The 18,925-nt window shown below is 51.0% G+C and overlaps 1 protein-coding gene across 8 annotated transcripts in view; it reads left to right on the plus strand.

Moving 5' to 3' along the window:
• Positions 1 to 18,925, plus strand: part of TSC1 (TSC complex subunit 1) — a 51,560-nt gene that overhangs the window by 28,643 nt on the left and 3,992 nt on the right. For 5 of the 8 annotated variants that reach the window (XM_036260511.1, XM_036260512.1, XM_036260513.1 and 2 more), the window contains 14 exons: positions 4,878 to 5,053; positions 6,096 to 6,211; positions 6,528 to 6,639; positions 6,943 to 7,061; positions 8,701 to 8,770; positions 9,189 to 9,293; positions 9,491 to 10,046; positions 11,427 to 11,470; positions 12,090 to 12,256; positions 12,913 to 13,095; positions 14,147 to 14,257; positions 14,912 to 15,034; positions 18,201 to 18,388; positions 18,466 to 18,627. In XM_036260511.1, the coding sequence (XP_036116404.1) occupies positions 4,878 to 5,053; positions 6,096 to 6,211; positions 6,528 to 6,639; positions 6,943 to 7,061; positions 8,701 to 8,770; positions 9,189 to 9,293; positions 9,491 to 10,046; positions 11,427 to 11,470; positions 12,090 to 12,256; positions 12,913 to 13,095; positions 14,147 to 14,257; positions 14,912 to 15,034; positions 18,201 to 18,388; positions 18,466 to 18,627 (2,232 nt within the window). The remainder of the gene's footprint in view (positions 1 to 4,877; positions 5,054 to 6,095; positions 6,212 to 6,527; positions 6,640 to 6,942; positions 7,062 to 8,700; positions 8,771 to 9,188; positions 9,294 to 9,490; positions 10,047 to 11,426; positions 11,471 to 12,089; positions 12,257 to 12,912; positions 13,096 to 14,146; positions 14,258 to 14,911; positions 15,035 to 18,200; positions 18,389 to 18,465; positions 18,628 to 18,925) is intronic. The other 3 variants (XM_036260516.1, XM_036260515.1, XM_036260517.1) reach the window with 3 other exon arrangements.

Raw genomic sequence — 18,925 nt, forward strand, 5'->3', positions numbered from 1 at the left:
GTATCCCTTAGCAGTTTTCAGAGAAAGGGTGCAGTTTTTGGCCAGGTGTAGACTTGTAGGTCTGGAGTCATTCTCGACCAGCCACTTGAAGCATCATTCCACTGCCACCTGCTTCCAGGGTTTCTGCTTGACTTCTGGTCGCCCGTGTTTGCTGTGTTTTCCTCTGTGGGGCCCGACAGCCTTTTCTTTGTTTTCACAATATTCTGAAATTTCCTAATGATGTCCCTTGCTGGGAGTCTGTTCTCGGTCTTCAGTCTGGAAGCACTTTAGGTTTCAGGAAATGTTCTTTAATTATTTTATGCTTGAATTTGTTTCCTCCATTGTCTCAGTCTTTTTCAGAACTCCTGTGTTCAAGTCGAGCCCCACCCCGCACGGTTCTCTGCCCTTTCGTTCTGTCCCCTGAAGAGGCCCTTATTTTTAACTCTTCTATTATAGTTTCATGTCTACCATCATGGGGTTTTTTTGTTTGTTTTTTTGTTAATCCTCACCTGAGGATATTTTTCCATTAATTTTTAGATAGAATGGAAAGGAGGGAGGGATAGAGGGAGAGAGAAACATCATGTGATAGAGACACATCAATTGGTTGCCTCCCCCATGACCTTGACCAGGGCCACGGATTGAGCCTGCCACCTAGGTACGCACTCCTGATCAGGAATCGAACCCGTGACCCTCCAGTCTGCAGGCTGACACTCTGACTGCCGAGCCAAACGGCCAGGGTTCTACCGCCATGTTTCTAATACCTTTTTCAGTTCTCTGAATACCCCTTTTTCATGACGGCTCGTTCTGTCTTCAGATGCAGTCTGTCATGTCTGTGAGAATGTTGATAGTTTTGGTTTTTCAGGGGTTTTCGGAGGTTGGAAGTGCGTGTTCAATATACACTGTTAACTTGGAAGCCTTCTGGGTGAACTACCAGAGCCTCCCTCCCCTTGACAGGCAGGAGTTACCTGCTTTCGGAGACAGCTCTGACTCAGAAGACAGGACACCAGGGAAAGAGGGGAAGGAGCCAGACAGTGACCGTTCAGAGAGCCGCAGAGAAGGCCAACGTGGCTGCAGAGACGAGGCGCTTAGCAGACACACAGGCCAGAAGGGCGCAGACTAAAGACAACTCTTGAAAATGAAAAATGATACCCAAAATAAACATTTCAATAAAAGAATGGGAAGGTAAAGCTGAGACTCTTCAGGAAGCGGAATCAAAGGGTCGAGATGAGTAACATGGGAAGAACTGTTAGAAACTGAATCAGCCCAGGAAGTCCAGCATCCTAAAAGGAGTTTTAAGCCCTGGCTGGTTTGGCTCAGTGGTTAGAGTGTCGGCCTCGGACCAGAGAGTCATGGGTTCTGTTCCTGCCAAGGGCATGTACCTAAGTTGCAGTTTGTCCCTGGCCCTGGTTGGGGTTGTGTGGGTGGCAACCACTTGATGTGTCTCTCTCACGTCGATGTTTCTCTCTCTCTCTTCCTCCCTCTCTCCCTCCTGCTCTATCTGAAGATAAATGCAAAAAACCAAAAATAAACAAAAAGGAATTTTAAAAAGAGAGGAAAGAACTTTGGTGGGGGAAGAAAGTGTGAAAGAAATAACAAGAAAATGTCCAGTACAAGTACAAATAATACAAGAAAATACAACCATGCAGTAGTTGAAGGACACGCACTTCTAGATCCCAGGAGCCTCCGAGTGTCCAGCTTGGTGTGCTGCCAAGTCGCTAGTGTGGGGCGTCCAAGTGCCAGGGGTGCGCCTTCGAGACAAGGGGAGTCCAGCACGGTAGGATCAGAGATCAGATGGCTAGTGTCTGAAACACCTTCAGAACTGAGAGGAAAGGATTTTCTCCCCAGCCAAATTGCCTGTCGAGGATGAGACATTTTTAGATACACGAGGATTCAGAGTTGCCTCCTATAGACCCTCTCAGTTAAACGCTGGGCACACGTGTTTCACCACAATGGGAGTAAAGTCAAGGAAGACAGAGAGTCCAGGAAACGGGACCTGTCTTGGGATCCTGGTCCCGGGAAGTCTGGGGATAGCACTGTGTAGCAGTGCTGAGAACATCCAGTCCCGATCCAAGTTGGGGAGCCAGAGGGCCCCAGCAGGAGGCTCTTTAGGGAGAGGGTGAATTGTCCTGGTGGACTGTTTGCATTTCTTTTTTTTTTTCTTTATTGATATTAGAGAGGAAGAGGGAGAGACAGAAACATCGATGAGAGAGAGCATCAATTGGCTGCCTCCTGCATGTCCCCATTGGGGATTTGGCCCACAACTGGGGCATGTGCCCTGACCAGGAATCGAACCAGCGACCTCTTGATGCACAGGTCGATGCTCGACCACTGAGCCACATTGGCCGGGCTGTTTGCATTTCTTTACGTAAAAGTTAATGAAGCATTGCTTCAGAGCTGTCAGAGTAAGTTCAGGAAGAATTAGTAATAGATACCAGAAGGTTGAGGGAAAGAAGCAGAAAAATTCAAATGCCAACATACTAAATTGAGCAAAAAGGGAAATGTCATAGAACTTTGGCTTGGTCACGAATAGTACTTGTGTAGTCGTAATAATTGTTGCAAATCAATTTTGACAAAGAATAAATAATGGTATTTGAGGGCACTGGGGAGGCGAGAAAGAGGCGGGGACGTGACTGAGCAGTAGACGACATGTGAGACTCACCAGGCAATGGAGGCACGGGGCCTGTTTGCGAGGGACGTGGCGGAGGTGCGGACAGTCAGGTGCTGCCAGAGCGGGCAGGGAGAGGCAGGGAAGGGGCCTTTGGGTGCTGCGCGGACTTGAACTGCCATACTTCGTTCAGTCTAAGATGCCAAGGGATGCAGGATGTGCTTATATTTTATTAAGCACATCTGAGGAAGAAAAACTACCAAATACACTAACGTGACTGGTTAGCCTATTTTCCAGTTTCAGAGATACTAAAATATGGAACGTCCCTTTAAGAAACAAGAATCATTGTAAGCGCATCTATTACTTTGATTAAAAAACATTCCTGCTTTATTATGGGTCTCTTTCTTCTCTAAGATCGATCTTCCTATGTGTACATATGTGTCCTGACTCTTGCTGTCACTCAGTCACTTCTGGGTCATGCTGAGAATGCGTCAGGAAGAGACTAGCACTCATACCACAGGTGTCACAGGCTGTCACTGAGACCCCAAGGCTTTCCTGCTCGGGAAGCTGGCGGATGCCCCCCACATTCCAGGCTCTTCCACCCTGTATCAGACACCACTTCCCAGCACCTCTGAATTAGTGCTGAGTGGCCAAGGACATTGTGGAGAGTCAAGTGCTAGGGGACACGCACGGTACCCCAGGGCTGCTGGGCTGTTTTCTGTAAGCTTTGGAACACAGAGGGGAGACTCTATTGGGTTACTGATTCCCGAAACACATGGAGAAAAGCTACGTTGTCTGAGAGGAAGAATGTATACCTGAGCAGGTCAGTGTGTTACTTGTTGGGGCTTCGTGGAACACTTGGCACATACTGAAGAAGTCAAAGAAGAAAAAATCACCCATATCTTGTGCATTTATTTATTTATATCTTCACCTGAGGACATTTTTTTGAGATAGAGCGGGAGGGAGAGAAAGGGAGGAAGAGAGAGAGAGAAACATCAATGTGAAAGGGACACATCAAGTGGCTGCCACCTGCATGACCCAGCCAGGGCTGGGGACAAACTGCAACCGAGATACATGCCCTTAGCGGGAACCGAACCCGGGTCTCTCTGGACCACAGGCCGACACTCTGACTATTGAGCCAAACAGGCCAGGGCAAAGCATGATTTTTTTTTTTTTTTATCCTCACCCGAGGACATTTTTCCATTCCTTGTTCAGGTAGAGTGGGAGGGAGAGAGAGGAACAGAGAGAGAGAGAAACATCGACGTGAAGGGACACATCGAGTGGCTGCCACCCACACAACCGACCAGGGCCGGGGACAAACTGCAACCGAGGTACGTGCCCTTAGCGGGAACCGAACCCGGATCTCTCAGGACCGCAGGCCGACGCTCTAACCACTGAGCCAAACCGGCCAGGGCAAAGCATGATTTTTAAAACCAACTTTAGTAAGGTATAATTTAGATACAGTGAAATTCATCAGTTTTGTTAAGTGTCAACAAAAGTCTCACAATAGAAGAATGTTTCGTTGCCTGGAAAGTCCTGTCCAGTCCTCCCTCCTTCCCTCTCAGCCATCACCGTTTGGCTGAAAGTGTGCTTTTTCATGGGGGTATCACTGGTTTTCCTGTGCAGAATGTACCTCTTTGGTTGGACTTGGGGTTCCTTCCTTCCTTCTTTCCATTACAAGCTGTGCTGAGCACTGGTGTCCATCGTGATGTGACCATTTCCATAGGCCATGTTCTTAGAAGTGGAGCTGTGGCTCATGTGACAGGAATCAAAAAATAACTCCTTAAATATCCTCGTGGGCTTTCTCTGGGTCTGAGACTACCTGCTCCGTGTCTCAGGCTGCCTGCTCCGTGTCTCAGGCTGCCTGCTCCGTGTCTCAGGCTGCCTGCTCCGTATTTGTGGCCTAAGGGAGGGTTAGAATCCCAGGACTTTGGTAGGAAACCTTAAATCAGTCTCAGCTACCTGGCAGTTTGTAGGTCTCCCTGTCCTTTGATGACCTTTGAAAGGACGTTTCCCTGGTGACCACTCTGCATAGTTTGTGCTCTTTTTTGAGGCTGGCTTAGTGTTGTTGACGAAGATTTTCTTTCAGATTCGTTTCTGGATATAACCACTTTAAAAAGGGAGGATATAGGTTTGTGGAATGAATGGCTAATTTCTGATGAATACTTCTTGGGTTGGTGTGGTTCTGCCTTGTTTTTTGCTATTGGGGTCAAGTGGCTGGCGTGTTAGCCGTCTTCTGTATTTGATTAATTAAATGGATTACAACGTGCATTTCTTCCTTTGCCTTTTACAGGTGGAAGAAATTAGAAACCCACGATGTTGTAATAGAGTGTGCCAAAATCTCTCTGGACCCTACAGAAGCCTCGTATGAAGATGGCTATTCTGTGTCTCACCAAAACTCAGCCCGCTTTCCTCCGCGTTCAGCCGATGTCACCGCAAGCCCTTTTGTTGACATGCAGAATAGCTATGGTAAAGGGACTTGGGTACTTCCCTGCCTTCCCACATAGTCCCTGGAAAGCACTGTTGATTTTTGCTGACTTTATTTTTCTTTTCCTAAAATAAGACTTAGTTCAGCTCCTAGGAGCTGGTACCCAAATATTTAAAATTTGAATTTGCTTCCTGATTAATTCCTCCAAGTTTAATTTAGTCTCATGCCCTTGATCTCCTACCTGATCATATGCCGGCAGATTTGATGTATCTTCAGTGCTTAAAAAAGAAAATGGATATGAATATTTGACTTTATAAGGGAATCTCTGTACTTTTCAGACACTTGTGGTGGGGCGCTCTGGGCTGCAGCACTTATGTGGACAAGTCAGGGTGGTTTGGAATCGGGTCGATGTAAAGTCTGGGCTCGTCTGTGGGCTGCACCCACTGAGGTCTGATCCCGGTCGTGCCTTCTCCAGTTCCCCTGATGCCAACTAGATGGCAGACTTCTCTGAACTTGTGTCCCCAAGGATGTCAAGGTCCCCTCAGATATTTTTTAAATATAAGGAACTGTATATAATTGAAGGTCTGTCTAGAAGACTATACTTTTAAAATTTATTACTTTTATTGAGAGAAAGAAACATTGATTTGTTTTTTCCACTTATTTATGCATTCATTGGTTGCTTCTTGTATGTGCCTGGATCGGGGATCAAATCTGCAGCCTTGGCATATTGGGATGATGCTCTAACCAACTGAGCTGCCTGGCCAGGGCTAGATGACCATAATTCAAAAAAAATCCTCACCCAAGGACATGTTTAGAGAAAGAAGGAGGAGGAGGAGGAGAGAGAAACATCGATGTGAGAGAAACATCGATTGGTAGCCTCCTATATGCACCCCGACTGGGGATCAAGCCCACAACATAGGTATGTGCCTTGACTGGGAATCGAACCTGAAACCTTTTGGTGTACAGGACAACATTCCAAACAACTGAGCCACCCTGCCAGGGTAGACGAGCAGTTTCGTTGTTTATTTGTCAGAATAATCAAAGCCACACACTGGTGCTGTGTACTCTTTTCTGTCATCGTAGGGAGCATGACCTCCACCCCTCACCCTGCTTCCCGGCCGGTGTCATCCAGCACGCCGGGGCAGCTACCTCCGGCTCTGAGTTCCCCTGCGACACGGCTGTTACCTGAGCCACCACAGGTATGTGTCCAATAGTGTGCCTGCTTTCTTCCCTGCTCATTGCTGAAGCTGACTGCTCGGGTCAGGGTTTAGCATATGGTCCGGGAAAGTGTCCCACCGCTCATTTCAGGGAGAGTTATTTTTAAGGATGTGTTATATCAGCAAAACCCACTCGGGTTTTTTTCTTGGAGTCTAGACTTACAAAATGCAGCCTGGCGGTTGATCAAGTTTTAATAAGATGCCTTTTCCCACTTTGAAGTGACCATCAGTCATGGACGTAAGCTTTGGGTGATTGGTGTTCATTCCTCATGGCTGACAAGACTTACTGACTTCCCAGGCTACTCTCTGGAGCCCCTCTGTGGTCTGTGGCATGACCACTCCTCCCACGTCTCCTGGGAACGTCCCGTCTGATGCGTCCCACCCTTACAGTAAAGTCTTTGGTGCCACTGGTATGTATGTCCCAGGCAGGATTTGGTTGGTGGGTTTGGGCCTGCCTTTCACCACCTGGAACGGTCTCTTAGACCTGACAGTGAGTTTGGGGACTTGCAGCAGTAAACTTGATGTTGACACTTAATGCAAACCTCTGGGCTTCCAGAACTCGTAAAGGGAACAACAACAACAAAAAGACTGGCCTAGATCCCCTAAAAGTTAACTCTAGCCTATTTTTTTGCAGTAATAGGCTGGAAATAATTTGGCAGCTTTTCTAATAATTGGGCTCAGCGACTGTGTGTTCTGTCTTTGTCTCTGAGCAGGTGGAAAAGGAACTCCCTTGGGAACCCCAGCAACCTCTCCTCCTCCAGCCCCACTCTGCCATTCAGATGACTGCGTGCATGGTTCGCTCCCACACCCCACAGCCACACACCCCCGGAAGGTATGCTGGGCGTGGCTGCCGCCCTCTGCCCAAGTGCAGTGTCCGCTCACACGCTCAGCCAGATGGAACCAGATATCAAACCAGATAGAACTGGGACCTAAAGTGTGATGGGTTTAAGCAGAATGATTGAAAATAGACTAACCAGCAGCCCTCCGAGTATGATCAGCTGACTCAGGGTCCTGAAGCCTAACTCAGGGGATCCACTGGGTCCGAAGTGCTTTCACAGTAACACCAAGCTGCCGTTTGCCCCTCGACTGTGATGAACTCACAGTGTAGGAACAGCGGTGGGTGCACGGCTGGCCCCTTAGCACGAATCACAGCTGGCGCCTGGCTGTCCTGGTAGGCGTTATCTTTTTCTTCCTGGACGTCTTTTTTCAGTTTAAAAGAGGAAAACAAACCAAAAAACACTTAACGTAAGAGAGTTCTGTGGAAGGCAGTGAAAGTGAAAAATTTTATTAAATCTTGGCCCCTGGGTACATGTATGTGTAATATTCCTTGTGATAAAAAGGAGATGCACACACAGCACTGTACTGCACACCAGGTGCGCTGGTGATCTCAGGCCTGCGCAGGTGTCTTTGCTGAGCGCCGCTTTCCGTCACGGGGCACAGTTGTGTTTCAGAGAACAGCTGACTGGCACACTGGCTGTTCCGGCCTGAGTACGTGAGTTTGTCACTTCAAGATAAACAGCTACTGTATTTGTTGCCAATGATAAAATTCAACTCTCAGGTGAAGTTAGAATATTAAATACTGGCTTCTGTCACCACAGCTCGGTAGCTTCCCCTAGACTTTTATGATGAGCTTGGAATGTCTTGGGAAGCTTGGTTAGTATTTGAGTTTTCAGTATCATGTAGTGAAATGTTTCAACATATCTGCATAACTTGGTGAACCAGTGTTTTCTAAATGCCCAAAGTCTGATGCTGTGGACGCGTGCATGGGTGAAGGGGGCATGCAGGGTCCAGGGCAGCCCAGTGGGTGACACACCGCGTGGGAAGTGAGTTGCTGTGCCTTCAGATTTTACACTGGACCTAACCTTGAGAGGTAACCCTTGTCAGGTGGGGGTGTAACATCAAAGATGGTCATCCCGGTTATCCGCAGTCTGTTAACATACATTTACTTCTTACCACTGCTTATCTGTGGGGCCCAGAATTGCCTTCATGTGCTTTAGCCAGAATACCATACTGCAGCAGATTGGACGCAGAGGCAGACAGGAGAACCCCGCTTTCTTCCGTTCAGCCAGACATCAAAGAGGTCGCAAACTGTGACACGCTCCACTCTCCTCGCTCTTTCATTTCTGTTTTGGGAAATATAGGGTTTTTTCCCCCCATAAAAATACATGTTATTTATTTACATGTAAGGGGTTTGTTATTTTTAAGTGCATTAATGAATATTTTTTAAACTTCTCTTTTAATTCCTAATCTAGTAACTATTACTATATATCACCACATAAATAAAAAATCTTGGGATTCCTCAATAATTTTTAAGAATATCAAGGCATCCTGAGACCAAACAGTTTGAGAATCCTTGGGCTAACCTTTGAACTCCTTTATAATCTGCTAAAAATGTAGCTGTTTGGCATAATTCCCTTACACCCAAGAACATGCACTCAGCCTTGCCGTGTGATGTAAACCTGTCTTTTCAGGAGGAGAGAACAGATTCGGCCAGGCCCTGTCTGCACAGACAACACCATCTTCCCAACGACCGAGGACCAGGTAAAGGCTCTGGGTGACAGCAGAGCTCGCGTGTCCCCTCTTGCTGAGTTGCATGTGGAGAGAGGGCAGTTCTGGAATACTGCAGAACCCTGAGGCCTGGAGGAACGAAACGTGTGCTCAGTTATGAAAGCCAGCCTAGTCATAGCAGACCGCCGTCAGCTGCTGTAGTGAGGGCCTCGTGTGTTGAGCTGGCCGGGCGGGTTTTATCTGTTCTCTGCGAGTGAGGGAGAATTTTCTCCGGTGGGTTAGTTCTGGTGCCTTTTGTTGGAGCACTGACAGCAGCTCAGCTCGCAGGAGCCCCGGGAGAGCCAGCCCCCGCCTGCCTGCGCAGCGCGGAGCCCCTCCGTGATGTGGGGCACTGCGCGGCGGTGGCGGTCTGTCTCCGTGTGTCTCTGACTCGGGCTGTCTGTCTCTCTAGAGCAGCTCTCTGGCAGCAAAGGCCCTGTCTCTCTGACCGACCTTCCAGGGTTTCTGGGCGGCCTGTCCTCCGAAGAAGACAGCGCGGAAAAAGACCGAGAGGAAGGTGCCGTCTGGGGTCCTGGGCTTGACGGGGCTGTGGGATGATGAAACCCTGAGACTGGGTTCAGTGTGCATGCTCCCAGACTCGCTGGGTGTGTCTTCTCTTGGGGGGAAAGAGATGGGAGTTTTATTCTGGTCCAGTTTTATTCTGGCTGCCCCTCCTCAGATGGCCTGTTGACCTCTGTCTCTCTCTCTCCTCAGCGGCAATATCTAAAGAGCTTTCTGAGATCACGGTGCCTGACGCTGAGCCTCTGGTTCTTCGAGGAGGCTTTGACTCCCCCTTCTACCGGGAGGGTCTCCCGGGCTGTCTAAGGAAGACCCCGTCAACTGCCTCCGCTCAGGGCGCCGATGCACACCCCGAGCCTTCAACCTCCTCCCTGGACAAGCTTGGGCCTGACACACCAAAGCAAGCCTTTACTCCCATAGAGCGGCCCTGTGGGGGTGCTGACGAGGGCCCTGCCGGGAGCAGGGAGCGCCAGACCCCTCTGGACACCAGTATCCTCACTCCCAGCCCTTGTAAAATTTTGTCTCAGAGGGGCCCGAACTTTGGAAGTGGGCAGCCTTACCCCTACGATCATCTTTTTGAGGTGGCATTGCCAAAGACTGCCCATCATTTTGTCAGCAAGAAGACCGAGGAACTATTAAAGAAAGCTCGAGGAAATGCAGAGGAAGACTGTACACCCTCTGCCTCCCCGCTGGAGGTACTGGACAGGCTGATCCAGCAGGGCGCCGACGCGCACAGCAAGGAGCTGAGCAGGTAAGGCGCCGCAGGCTTCCACAGCGCCAGTTGTGGAGTCGGAACATGGGAGGGCCCAGATGGTTGTGCTCCATCCACGGGCTGCTGCTCCTGTTTGGACGAGCCTGCAGCCTGCTGCCTTTTCATACGCTAGACTTGCACCCTGGCGCAGGGTGAGCGTTCCCTGAATGCTTATTATTAGTGACATTTGCTAATGTGACACTTGGTAACCCTTGAGCTAAAGCCCATGTAGACAGTAGCGAGCTGTCAGGTGTCCTCTAGACTTGCACATTGAGCTGGAGCAGCCCCAACCTGATGTCCCATTTTAACACGGGTCTTTCTGCTTACACGCAGGCCGTTTGTGCCGCTGCACCCTGAGGGCGCTCAAAGGCTTCCACACTTGCTCTTGGAATCGGAGGGTGAGGTTAGGGCATTTCAAATACGGGAGTATTTGTACAGTGTCCCTCTCTGTCCAGCTGTAGGTGGGTTTTGTTTGGTAACATAGTTCATTAGGTGGACAGCCTTGCAGTCCGAGTTCAGGTGGTCCCCTCTCCCAGGACGGCGCACGTGGTTCCTTAGAAAGAAATCTGTCTGAGACACTTTTCAACTTTTATTTTTTAATTTTTTTCTCTTGTCTTTAATCTTTCTTTTATTATCCTTTTCAAAGGATATCCAAGGAAGGGTTAAGGGAAGTTGGACTCCTCTGCTGTTTCTCAACAGGTTCTTGGGGAGTGTTTGTTTTCATTTTTCTCTGTATAATAATCTAAGGTAGAATTTGAAAGAGATGGTACTATTTCAGATTTCTTTTTAGGTTGATTTTAGAAAGGGAGGAGGGGGGAGAGAGCGACATTGATGTGGGAGAGAAACATCGAATGGTTGCCTCCCATATGCACCCCAACCTAGGTATGTGCCCTGACCGGGAATTGAACCCGTGACCTTCCAATGCACAGGCTGATGTTCTGACCAACTGAGCCACACTGGCCAGGGCTAAGATCTCTTTTTTAACGAAATTCAGTGTAATAGGCCCAGGTAAATTACCGACATTTTCCTTAAACTTGGGTGACAGGAGCTTCCAGCCCAGAGCTCTTCCCCTGTATTTCAGTAGAGAGGGTTGAAAACAGGCAGCTCTCAGTGTGTTTGGTCACCAGTCACCTTGGCGAGCTGAACGCAAAACACACAGGCTGCAGAGTGAGCTCGGCGTTGGGCCTTCCCACGCCAGACTTGGGCGCGCGCCCTGGGGCACCAGCCCTCGCTTGGGCTCCAAGGCTGACTTCGTGCAGACTTGGAGTCGGAGCCTTCCTTACACCACAGGAAGTGAGCTAACCTTGCTGCAGTGAAAATTCCAGGGACGTCTTTTCTAGGTGAGATCGGTAACTTTGTGATTCAAAACTTTCTTCCTAGGTTGTCTTTACCCAGCAAGTCTGTCGACTGGACCCACTTTGGAGGTAAAGTTGTTACTTTAGCTCCAAATCCAGCCCACAGGGATCCTGCTTGCTTGTTGTCTTTTCTGTCCTTGAGGGAGGTGCCCCATAGGAAACAAATCTCCCCTTTGCTACTGTTCCAGCTGCTTTATCTATCTGCTTAGCTAAAGAGTATCTCAAGTGTTGCAAAGTCAGCATTTCCTATTTTTTAAAAGTGGCGAAGACCATGCACTTCTCAGTTGAATTGCAAAAAGTGCAGATCTCATGCCAGGCTTCCCTAGGCGGAGCCCCAAGTGAACTAAATGGGACTGGGAGAGTGAGTTCTTGAGGGAAAACATACCAGGAAAGGAAGAAAAGGAATCTTAAAAGTGTATGTGTATGGTTCCAGTTTGTGGGGGAAAATGAATGCTCTAAAGAGCCACCCCGCATCGTGCCATTGCGATCCTTTAAAAGGGAGGTAGGCGGTGAATACTCCGCTGTCTCCTAACAAGTGACTAGTACTGGGAGCCAAGCGGTCGTTTGCCAAGTGAGCGGCAATTTGTTTCTTAAAGAATTCATTTCTTAAGCTAACAGACCATGGGCGGGGCGTGATTGAACGATATGTAAGAGGCATCTCTGCCATCCTCCCTCTGCTTTAAATCAGGCTCTCCTCCCTCAGATGAGATCCGCACCCTCCGTAACCAGTTGCTTTTACTGCACAACCAGTTGCTCTATGAGCGTTTTAAGAGGCAGCAGCACGCTGTCCGGAATAGGCGGCTCCTCCGCAGGGTGATCAGAGCAGCGGCTCTGGAGGAGCACAACGCGGCGATGGTGAGCACTGTGGGGTGGGCGGCGGGGGTGCGGGTCATTTGTTGTCTGCAAAGAGCAGCCCTGAGTTGAATCAGAGGTCCCCATCCTTTCTCTGCTCACTGGTGTGGCTTGGGCAGGCCACTTTGTCTCTGAGGTTAACACATGAGTGGCTGTGTCTCTGAACTCCCTTGTAGCTCTTGGAAACTATGGGGACAGCGGATTTTTGTGTGTGTTTGTAATTGGTTGTGATGATAACAGGATCGAAAGATTATTTTGTTAATCCAAACCAGCTCTCCTGGTTTTACGGCCAAAAACGAGTGGCACAGTTGTGAAGCCAGTTAGACCTGGAGATTGGACCTTAGCTCTGCCATTTAAGAAAGTACGTTCGCTTCCTGAAACCTGTCACCTGGTCTATAACATGAGAGGAGTCATAGCACTTGCTAGTGCCTGGCAGCGTGCGTGTTCCCTATGTTCATCACTAGTGACCTTTGCTGATGTGACACTTGGTAACCCTTGAGCTAAAGCCCACGTAGACAGTAGTGAGCTGTCAGGTTCTGAGCCTGTGGTTACAGTTACAGGGTAGCTGAGACTGCAGATGAAATATTTGCGTTCAAACTTGAGTGTCACTGCCCATGTTGAAAGGCAGCTAAAATGATGACATCTTTGGTCTCTGCTAGAAAGACCAGTTGAAGTTACAAGAGAAGGACATCCAGATGTGGAAGGCCAGTCTGCAGAATGAACAAGCCAAGTACAGCCAGCTGCAGGAGCAGCGAGACACAGTGGTCACCCAGCTGCACAGCCAGATCAGACAGCTGCAGCATGACCGAGAAGAGTTCTACAACCAGAGCCAGGAACTACAGGTATGAGCTGCTGCTACAGGCTGTCCACCCGAGAGGGCACGGAACACCCTGTTCAGCTTGCTGGAGATGAACCCTTTCCTGTCTGAAACTGAGGCCGGTGGGTCTCATGGCAGGTACTTTACATCTAAGGCGGAAGTCACCAGCTCTCTTGGTTCATAGCTCCCTCAGTGTTTCAGTGACGTTTTCCTGGCACTCCACAGCCAAGACAAGTACGTGGACGTTCTGCTGATTAAGTAGATCTAAACAACTTAGGGAGTACCTGTCCTGACAACTTAGTAGCTGTTAGAAATAATACACCTCAATTCACACATTTTTAAATTCCTTTTATTTTTTTTCAAAATTATTTTTCTTTATTGATTTTAGAGAGAGAGGAAGGGAGAGGGAGAGAGAGATAGAAACATTGATGAGAGAGAACATTGATTGGCCGCCTCCTGCATGCCCCCCACTGGGGATTGGGCCCACAACTCGGGCATGTGCCCTGACTGGGAATTGAATCGGCGACCTCTAGGTGCATGGTTCGACGCTCAGCCACTGAGCCATACCGTCTGGGCTTAAATTCCTTTAGAAATGACACAGTTGTTTGCCAATGCTGTGTGTACCTCTTGGGCACTGCACAGAGTGGCAGACCCTGGAATCACCCTCATTTTCTGTTTCACTGGTTTTCGCCTGGTGGTTTTTATCACATTGACCTCCTGAAGCGCAGCTTTGCAAAGAGATGACATCCACAGGAAGGGACACCTCACCGAAACTGTCCTCCAACCTGCAGTGCACGCGATGACCAGCAGATGTCACTGTATTTCCCTCAAAAATAAGACATCCCGCAGCTTTCCTGGGAGTTTACTGGGTAGCCCCAGGGCTCTTTGGTGAGGTTTATGAACTGGGGGGCTAAGACCTTCCCCCCTCTGCTAAACAAATCAGGAACGCAGAAATCCACCATAACATAATTTTTTAAGCTAAGAATTAGTTTCTGATGGGTCACTGAGGAACCAGGTTCCGGTGGTTCCCTGGGGGCAGGCCTGCGGGTGCTCTGACCACGCTGTCTCTCGGACAGACAAAGCTGGAGGACTGCAGGAACATGATTGCAGAGCTGCGCCTGGAGCTGAAGAAGGCCAACAGCAAGGTGTGCCACACTGAGCTGCTGCTCAGCCAGGTGTCTCAGAAGGTAAGGGGTGCGGCGAGCTGGGGCCATCACTCCCACCACCGCGGATGCATTTCTTGTGTGTCTATGTGAGGGGTTCCCAACAGGGAGCAAGGGCCCCTCCCTCCCAGGGACAGTTGGTGAGATCTGGAGACATTCGTGGTGGTACTGACATGGAGTGGCAGCTGCCGGGTGCTGCGAACACCCTTGTGCCTAGGACGGTCTCCACAGCAGGGCACCGCCTGGCCTGGGCCCTCATCTGTGTCCTGGGGACTCTTTCTCACACCTTGTTTGCATAAATGTGCAAAGTTTGTTCAGAGTTTTAAGCTGTGGTCCCTCTTTGGGATTCATCGCACTGCTAGAAATCACTTCGTCAAGAACGGGTGAGTTCTGGGGCTTGATCCCCCGGACCGAATGTCCCTGCTGTGGCCCCGCACATCCACCTTCTCCAGGTGTCCTGGCGTGGCCACCTTTGGTGTGGCACACTGGTACTTCATCCCCTTTGCCGCCCCATTTTGAGGTGTGCTTCTGTTCATTTTCATCGCCTGTGCGCACCAGCCTGTGCGAGGGAGTTGTGGGCTGCCCTCGCACCGAGACGGTGTGCTCCTAGCTTGCTCCCCGGGGCGCCTGCCAGCTGTGTGGTCGGGTCTGTCACTGCTTGTTCCTGTGTTTGGTCAGCTCTCCAACAGTGAGTCGGTCCAGCAGCAGATGGAGTTCCTGAACAGGCAGCTGCTGGTTCTCGGGGAGGTCAACGAGCTGTATTTGGAACAACTGCAGAACAAGCATTCGGACACCACAAAGGTAGGTGGGGCGTGGGGCTAGGCCCTCGCTGGGCCGTGGAGCACGGCGGTGTGACTGCGCAGCTCACAGAGTGGCTCTGAGTCGTTCCCTGCGAGCCGGGCTGTGGTCCTCGTGTCCCTCTGTACCTCTCCCGCCCAGCGGTGCAAGCACTCCCAGGCGTCACGTGAGCCCGTCTCCCTGGCTCGGTGACTGAGGCTGGGTCAGGTGTCGGTGAAAGCGCCAGTGGCGGCTGGTGCCAAGGCGGTGATGCAAGTGCTCTCCTTTCTGTGGAGGGCGGGGTAGGCAGAGGGGCCAGTTCTGTTTCACGTAACCCAGGACTGTGTGGAGGGCTGGGGTGCCCGCTTTCCTTCCTGGCCACGAGGCTGGCAACGGACGCTCTTACGTTAATTAGTGCCTCGCCAGTGGCGTTGAGACAGAAGTTTTATTCACTTCATAAGTAGCCTCGGGTAATGTTAGTGAGAGGGGGTGGGGCTTTAGTGGCGAATGCTCAGATGTCTCCGCCTTGCCCGGGCTTCCTGTGCAGGAGCGCTGTGCTCGAGCTCCGTGAAGCGTCGTTCCCGCCAGATGCAGAGGGTGGTCTCAGACCAGGGAGGCGTAGTTATGGGGTTACTCCGTACTCCTCGGCTCCTCAGCTCTCAGGTCATACACTTTCCAAAGGGTGTTAAATGGGACTTTCTCTAGAAACCAGCTATTGCTTATTTGGAAAGTGTAATGGCCTTGGATAAAGGAGGAGGGGAAACAGAACTGTGGGACAAGAGAACCTCTGCAAAGTTTACTCGAGTGCATCCCTGATGGCTCCCGAGAGAAGCACCGATGGAGTGGCTTCTCTGGCTGTCCTGTGGTGTGGACACTGTGCTCCTGGGGCCTCGAGCAAGCCCACTGTCCCGTTGAGCTGTTCACGGCTCACGCTCCTGGTCACAGGGCGCCTGCAGTTGTGCGCAGCAACAGAAACACTAAACTGGCCTGGCCGGGTGCTCGGTGGTCAGAGCATCGTCACCTGCACCAGAGGGTCGTAGGTTGGATCCCGATCAGGGCACATACCCAGCTTGTGGGTTTGATCCCTGGTAGGTGTGCATGGAAGAGGCAACCAACTGATGTTTCTCACATTGATGTTTCTCTCTCTTCCTCTCCCTTCCCCTCTCTCTAAAATCAATAAAAACATATCCTCGGGTGAGGGTTGAAAACACAAACAAAAACAGTGAACTGGCTTAACAATAAGTCATTTCATTATTTCACTTGAGAAGAAGTCCCGAGGCAGGCGAGTTCTAGGTTGGTCAAGTCAGCAACGTAGGGACACCATCTGGGAGTCTGGCTCTTTCCACTTCTCTCTCTCCTGGCCTATCCCGTCAGCCTTGCCCTTGGGCTAGCTGTTCTCCTGGTTGGGAGGTGTGTGCCAGTTACCACTGCCCCAGGTGGATGCGCTGATGTCCCATGGGAGGGGACAGTTCCTGTGGTCTCTGCAAGGAAACCTTTCCAGGAACCATCCCGACACTTCCACCCTCGTTACTGCCAGGGTTGTGCTGCGTGTCCACCTGTAGACAGCCGTTGCCTTGTGCCGGCAGGTACCAAGAGCGAGGCTTCTTGGTGTTCGACAGGTGGGGAATGGCCGAAGCGGGTGCCGCGCCTGATGTGGTGGCTGGAGGGTGGGTGAGCCCGTGGGCGTGCCTGGCTCAGTGCCGTTGCTCCATGATCACTGCAGTCACTGCGACCACGGTTTGGTCTGTTCCCCCGCCGGGAGCTGGCGTCTGGAACTGTGAGGCACAGCTGGGAGGCCGGGTCATCTGGGGTCCCGTCAGTCTATCGCATCCCACACTGAGGAGACGCCGGTTTTACCAGTCGTCCTGGAGGCTGGGGCACCTTTGTGGAAGCCCCTGCCTGCCTCTCACGTCTTACTACTTTTTTAGAAAGTGAACGTGGTCAATTTTGTTACGCGTATTTTACCACAATAAACACAATGCAAGTATAACACATGCTTATTAGGAGAGGATCCTTCCCCATCTTTTCTGAGCATTAGTGTTCACCTCCTCTGGGGTTTCAGCCGGCTGGCCAGACACTGGCCTGGCGTGAGCAACAGGCTGTCAGGGCACCTCGTCTTCAGGAGCTGCTTTGCTGGAGAGACCTGCTCGTTCTGTTGGGCTCTCCAGCTGAGGAACTGGAGAGAGACACGGCCCACCATCCCCTGTGCTGAATCGATAGAGAAGGTTGGCATCTCCTCCTTCGGTGCTTTGTGATTGTGATCACACTGTCTACGTGCTTTTGTAGTCTGCTTTATTATCTCTTACTGATGCATGGCGTTTTTAAAAACATACAGATATAAGATGTACTTTTTTTTTTTAATCTGCACCCGAGGACATTTTCCCATTTTTGTTCAGATAGAGTGGGAGGGAGAAAGAGGAACAGAGAGAGAGAGGGAGAGAGAAAGAGAGACAGAGACATCAATGTGAAAGGGACACATCGAGTGGCTGCCTCCTGCATGACCCCAACCAGGGCCGGGGACGAATCGCAACCGAGCTACGTGCCCTTGACTGGAGTCGAACCCGCGACTCATTGGTCCGCGGGCCGATGCTCCAACTGCTGTGCCAAACCAGCCAGGGCAAGATGTACTTTAATTCACTTAACTATTTCCCTGACATTAGACCTCACAGTGTTTCTAGTTTGCATTTCTAAATATGTTGTGATGGTTCTTTTTTTGCCAAAATGCTTGAAATGATTTCCTTCAGGATAGATTTCAAGGCAGGGTTCCTAGGTTAGCACTTCCTGTAAGCTCATTTCTCCGAACGCTGCGCCACAGTCCTTCCTACCCACAGCACGCTCTGGCCCTCCCTCCCTGGGAGCCACGGCCCTCCCCTCCCTCGGAGCCACGCCCCCCGGAGCCACGGCCCTCCCCTTCCTCGGAGCCACGGCCCTCCCCTTCCTGGGAGCCACGGCCCTCACCCCCCGGAGCCACGGCCCTCCCCTCCCTCGGAGCCACGGCCCTCCCCTCCCTCGGAGCCACGGCCCCCCCCCAGCCACGGCCCTCCCCTCCCTCGGAGCCACGGCCCTCCCCTCCCTCGGAGCCACGGCCCTCCCCCCCCTCGGAGCTCCAGTCCCTTCTCAGTGCTCTGACCCTGGTTGCTGCACAGCATGGCTCTGTTGTAGGAAAGCACTGACCCAGCCCCTCTTTCAGGAAGTGGAAGTGATGAAAGCCGCGTACCGGAAGGAACTAGAGAAGAACCGAAGCCTTCTGCTCCAGCAGAGTCAGAGGCTTGACACCTCCCAGAAGCGGATTCTAGAACTGGAATCTCAACTGGCCAAGAAAGACCACCTTCTCCTGGAACAGAAGAAGTATTTGGAGGACGTCAAACTGCAGGCGAGGTAACTCCGGTCGGGAGCGGTTCTCGGGCGACGTGCTGTGTGGATGGGGCCCACCCTCCTGCTGGTCTGTCTTCCAGAGGACAGCTGCAGGCCGCCGAGAGCAGGTATGAGGCTCAGAAAAGGATCGCCCAGGTGTTTGAGTTGGAGATCTTGGATTTGTACGGCAGGTTGGAGAAAGACGGCCTCCTGAAAAAGCTTGAAGATGAGAAAACAGAAGCGGCAGAAGCAGCAGAAGAAAGGTAGGAACAGAGGGTTGGCACCACTAGCAGAGCAAGGACAGCATGACGAGCATTAGAAGTGCTTGCAGCACGCGGCTCTGTGTGCTGCAGAGAGCCCGCCTGACGCCCCTTTCCTCAGTGCCCAGCGGCCTCTCCATGTCCCTTTCCCTGGGCCCCCAGCCCCTGATGTGGTCCCAGGAAGTGCCCGTAGTTACGACTGCACCTAACAACCCTGTGCCTAGGCGTCTCCTGGTGAGAGCGCATGCTCGAGTCCTCTGTTACAAAACATGGAGCAGTCTGGCTGAGGTCAGTGTCTGTG

The sequence above is a fragment of the Molossus molossus genome, unplaced genomic scaffold (genome assembly GCF_014108415.1).
Source record: "Molossus molossus isolate mMolMol1 unplaced genomic scaffold, mMolMol1.p scaffold_m16_p_14, whole genome shotgun sequence".
Lineage (NCBI taxonomy): Eukaryota > Metazoa > Chordata > Mammalia > Chiroptera > Molossidae > Molossus > Molossus molossus.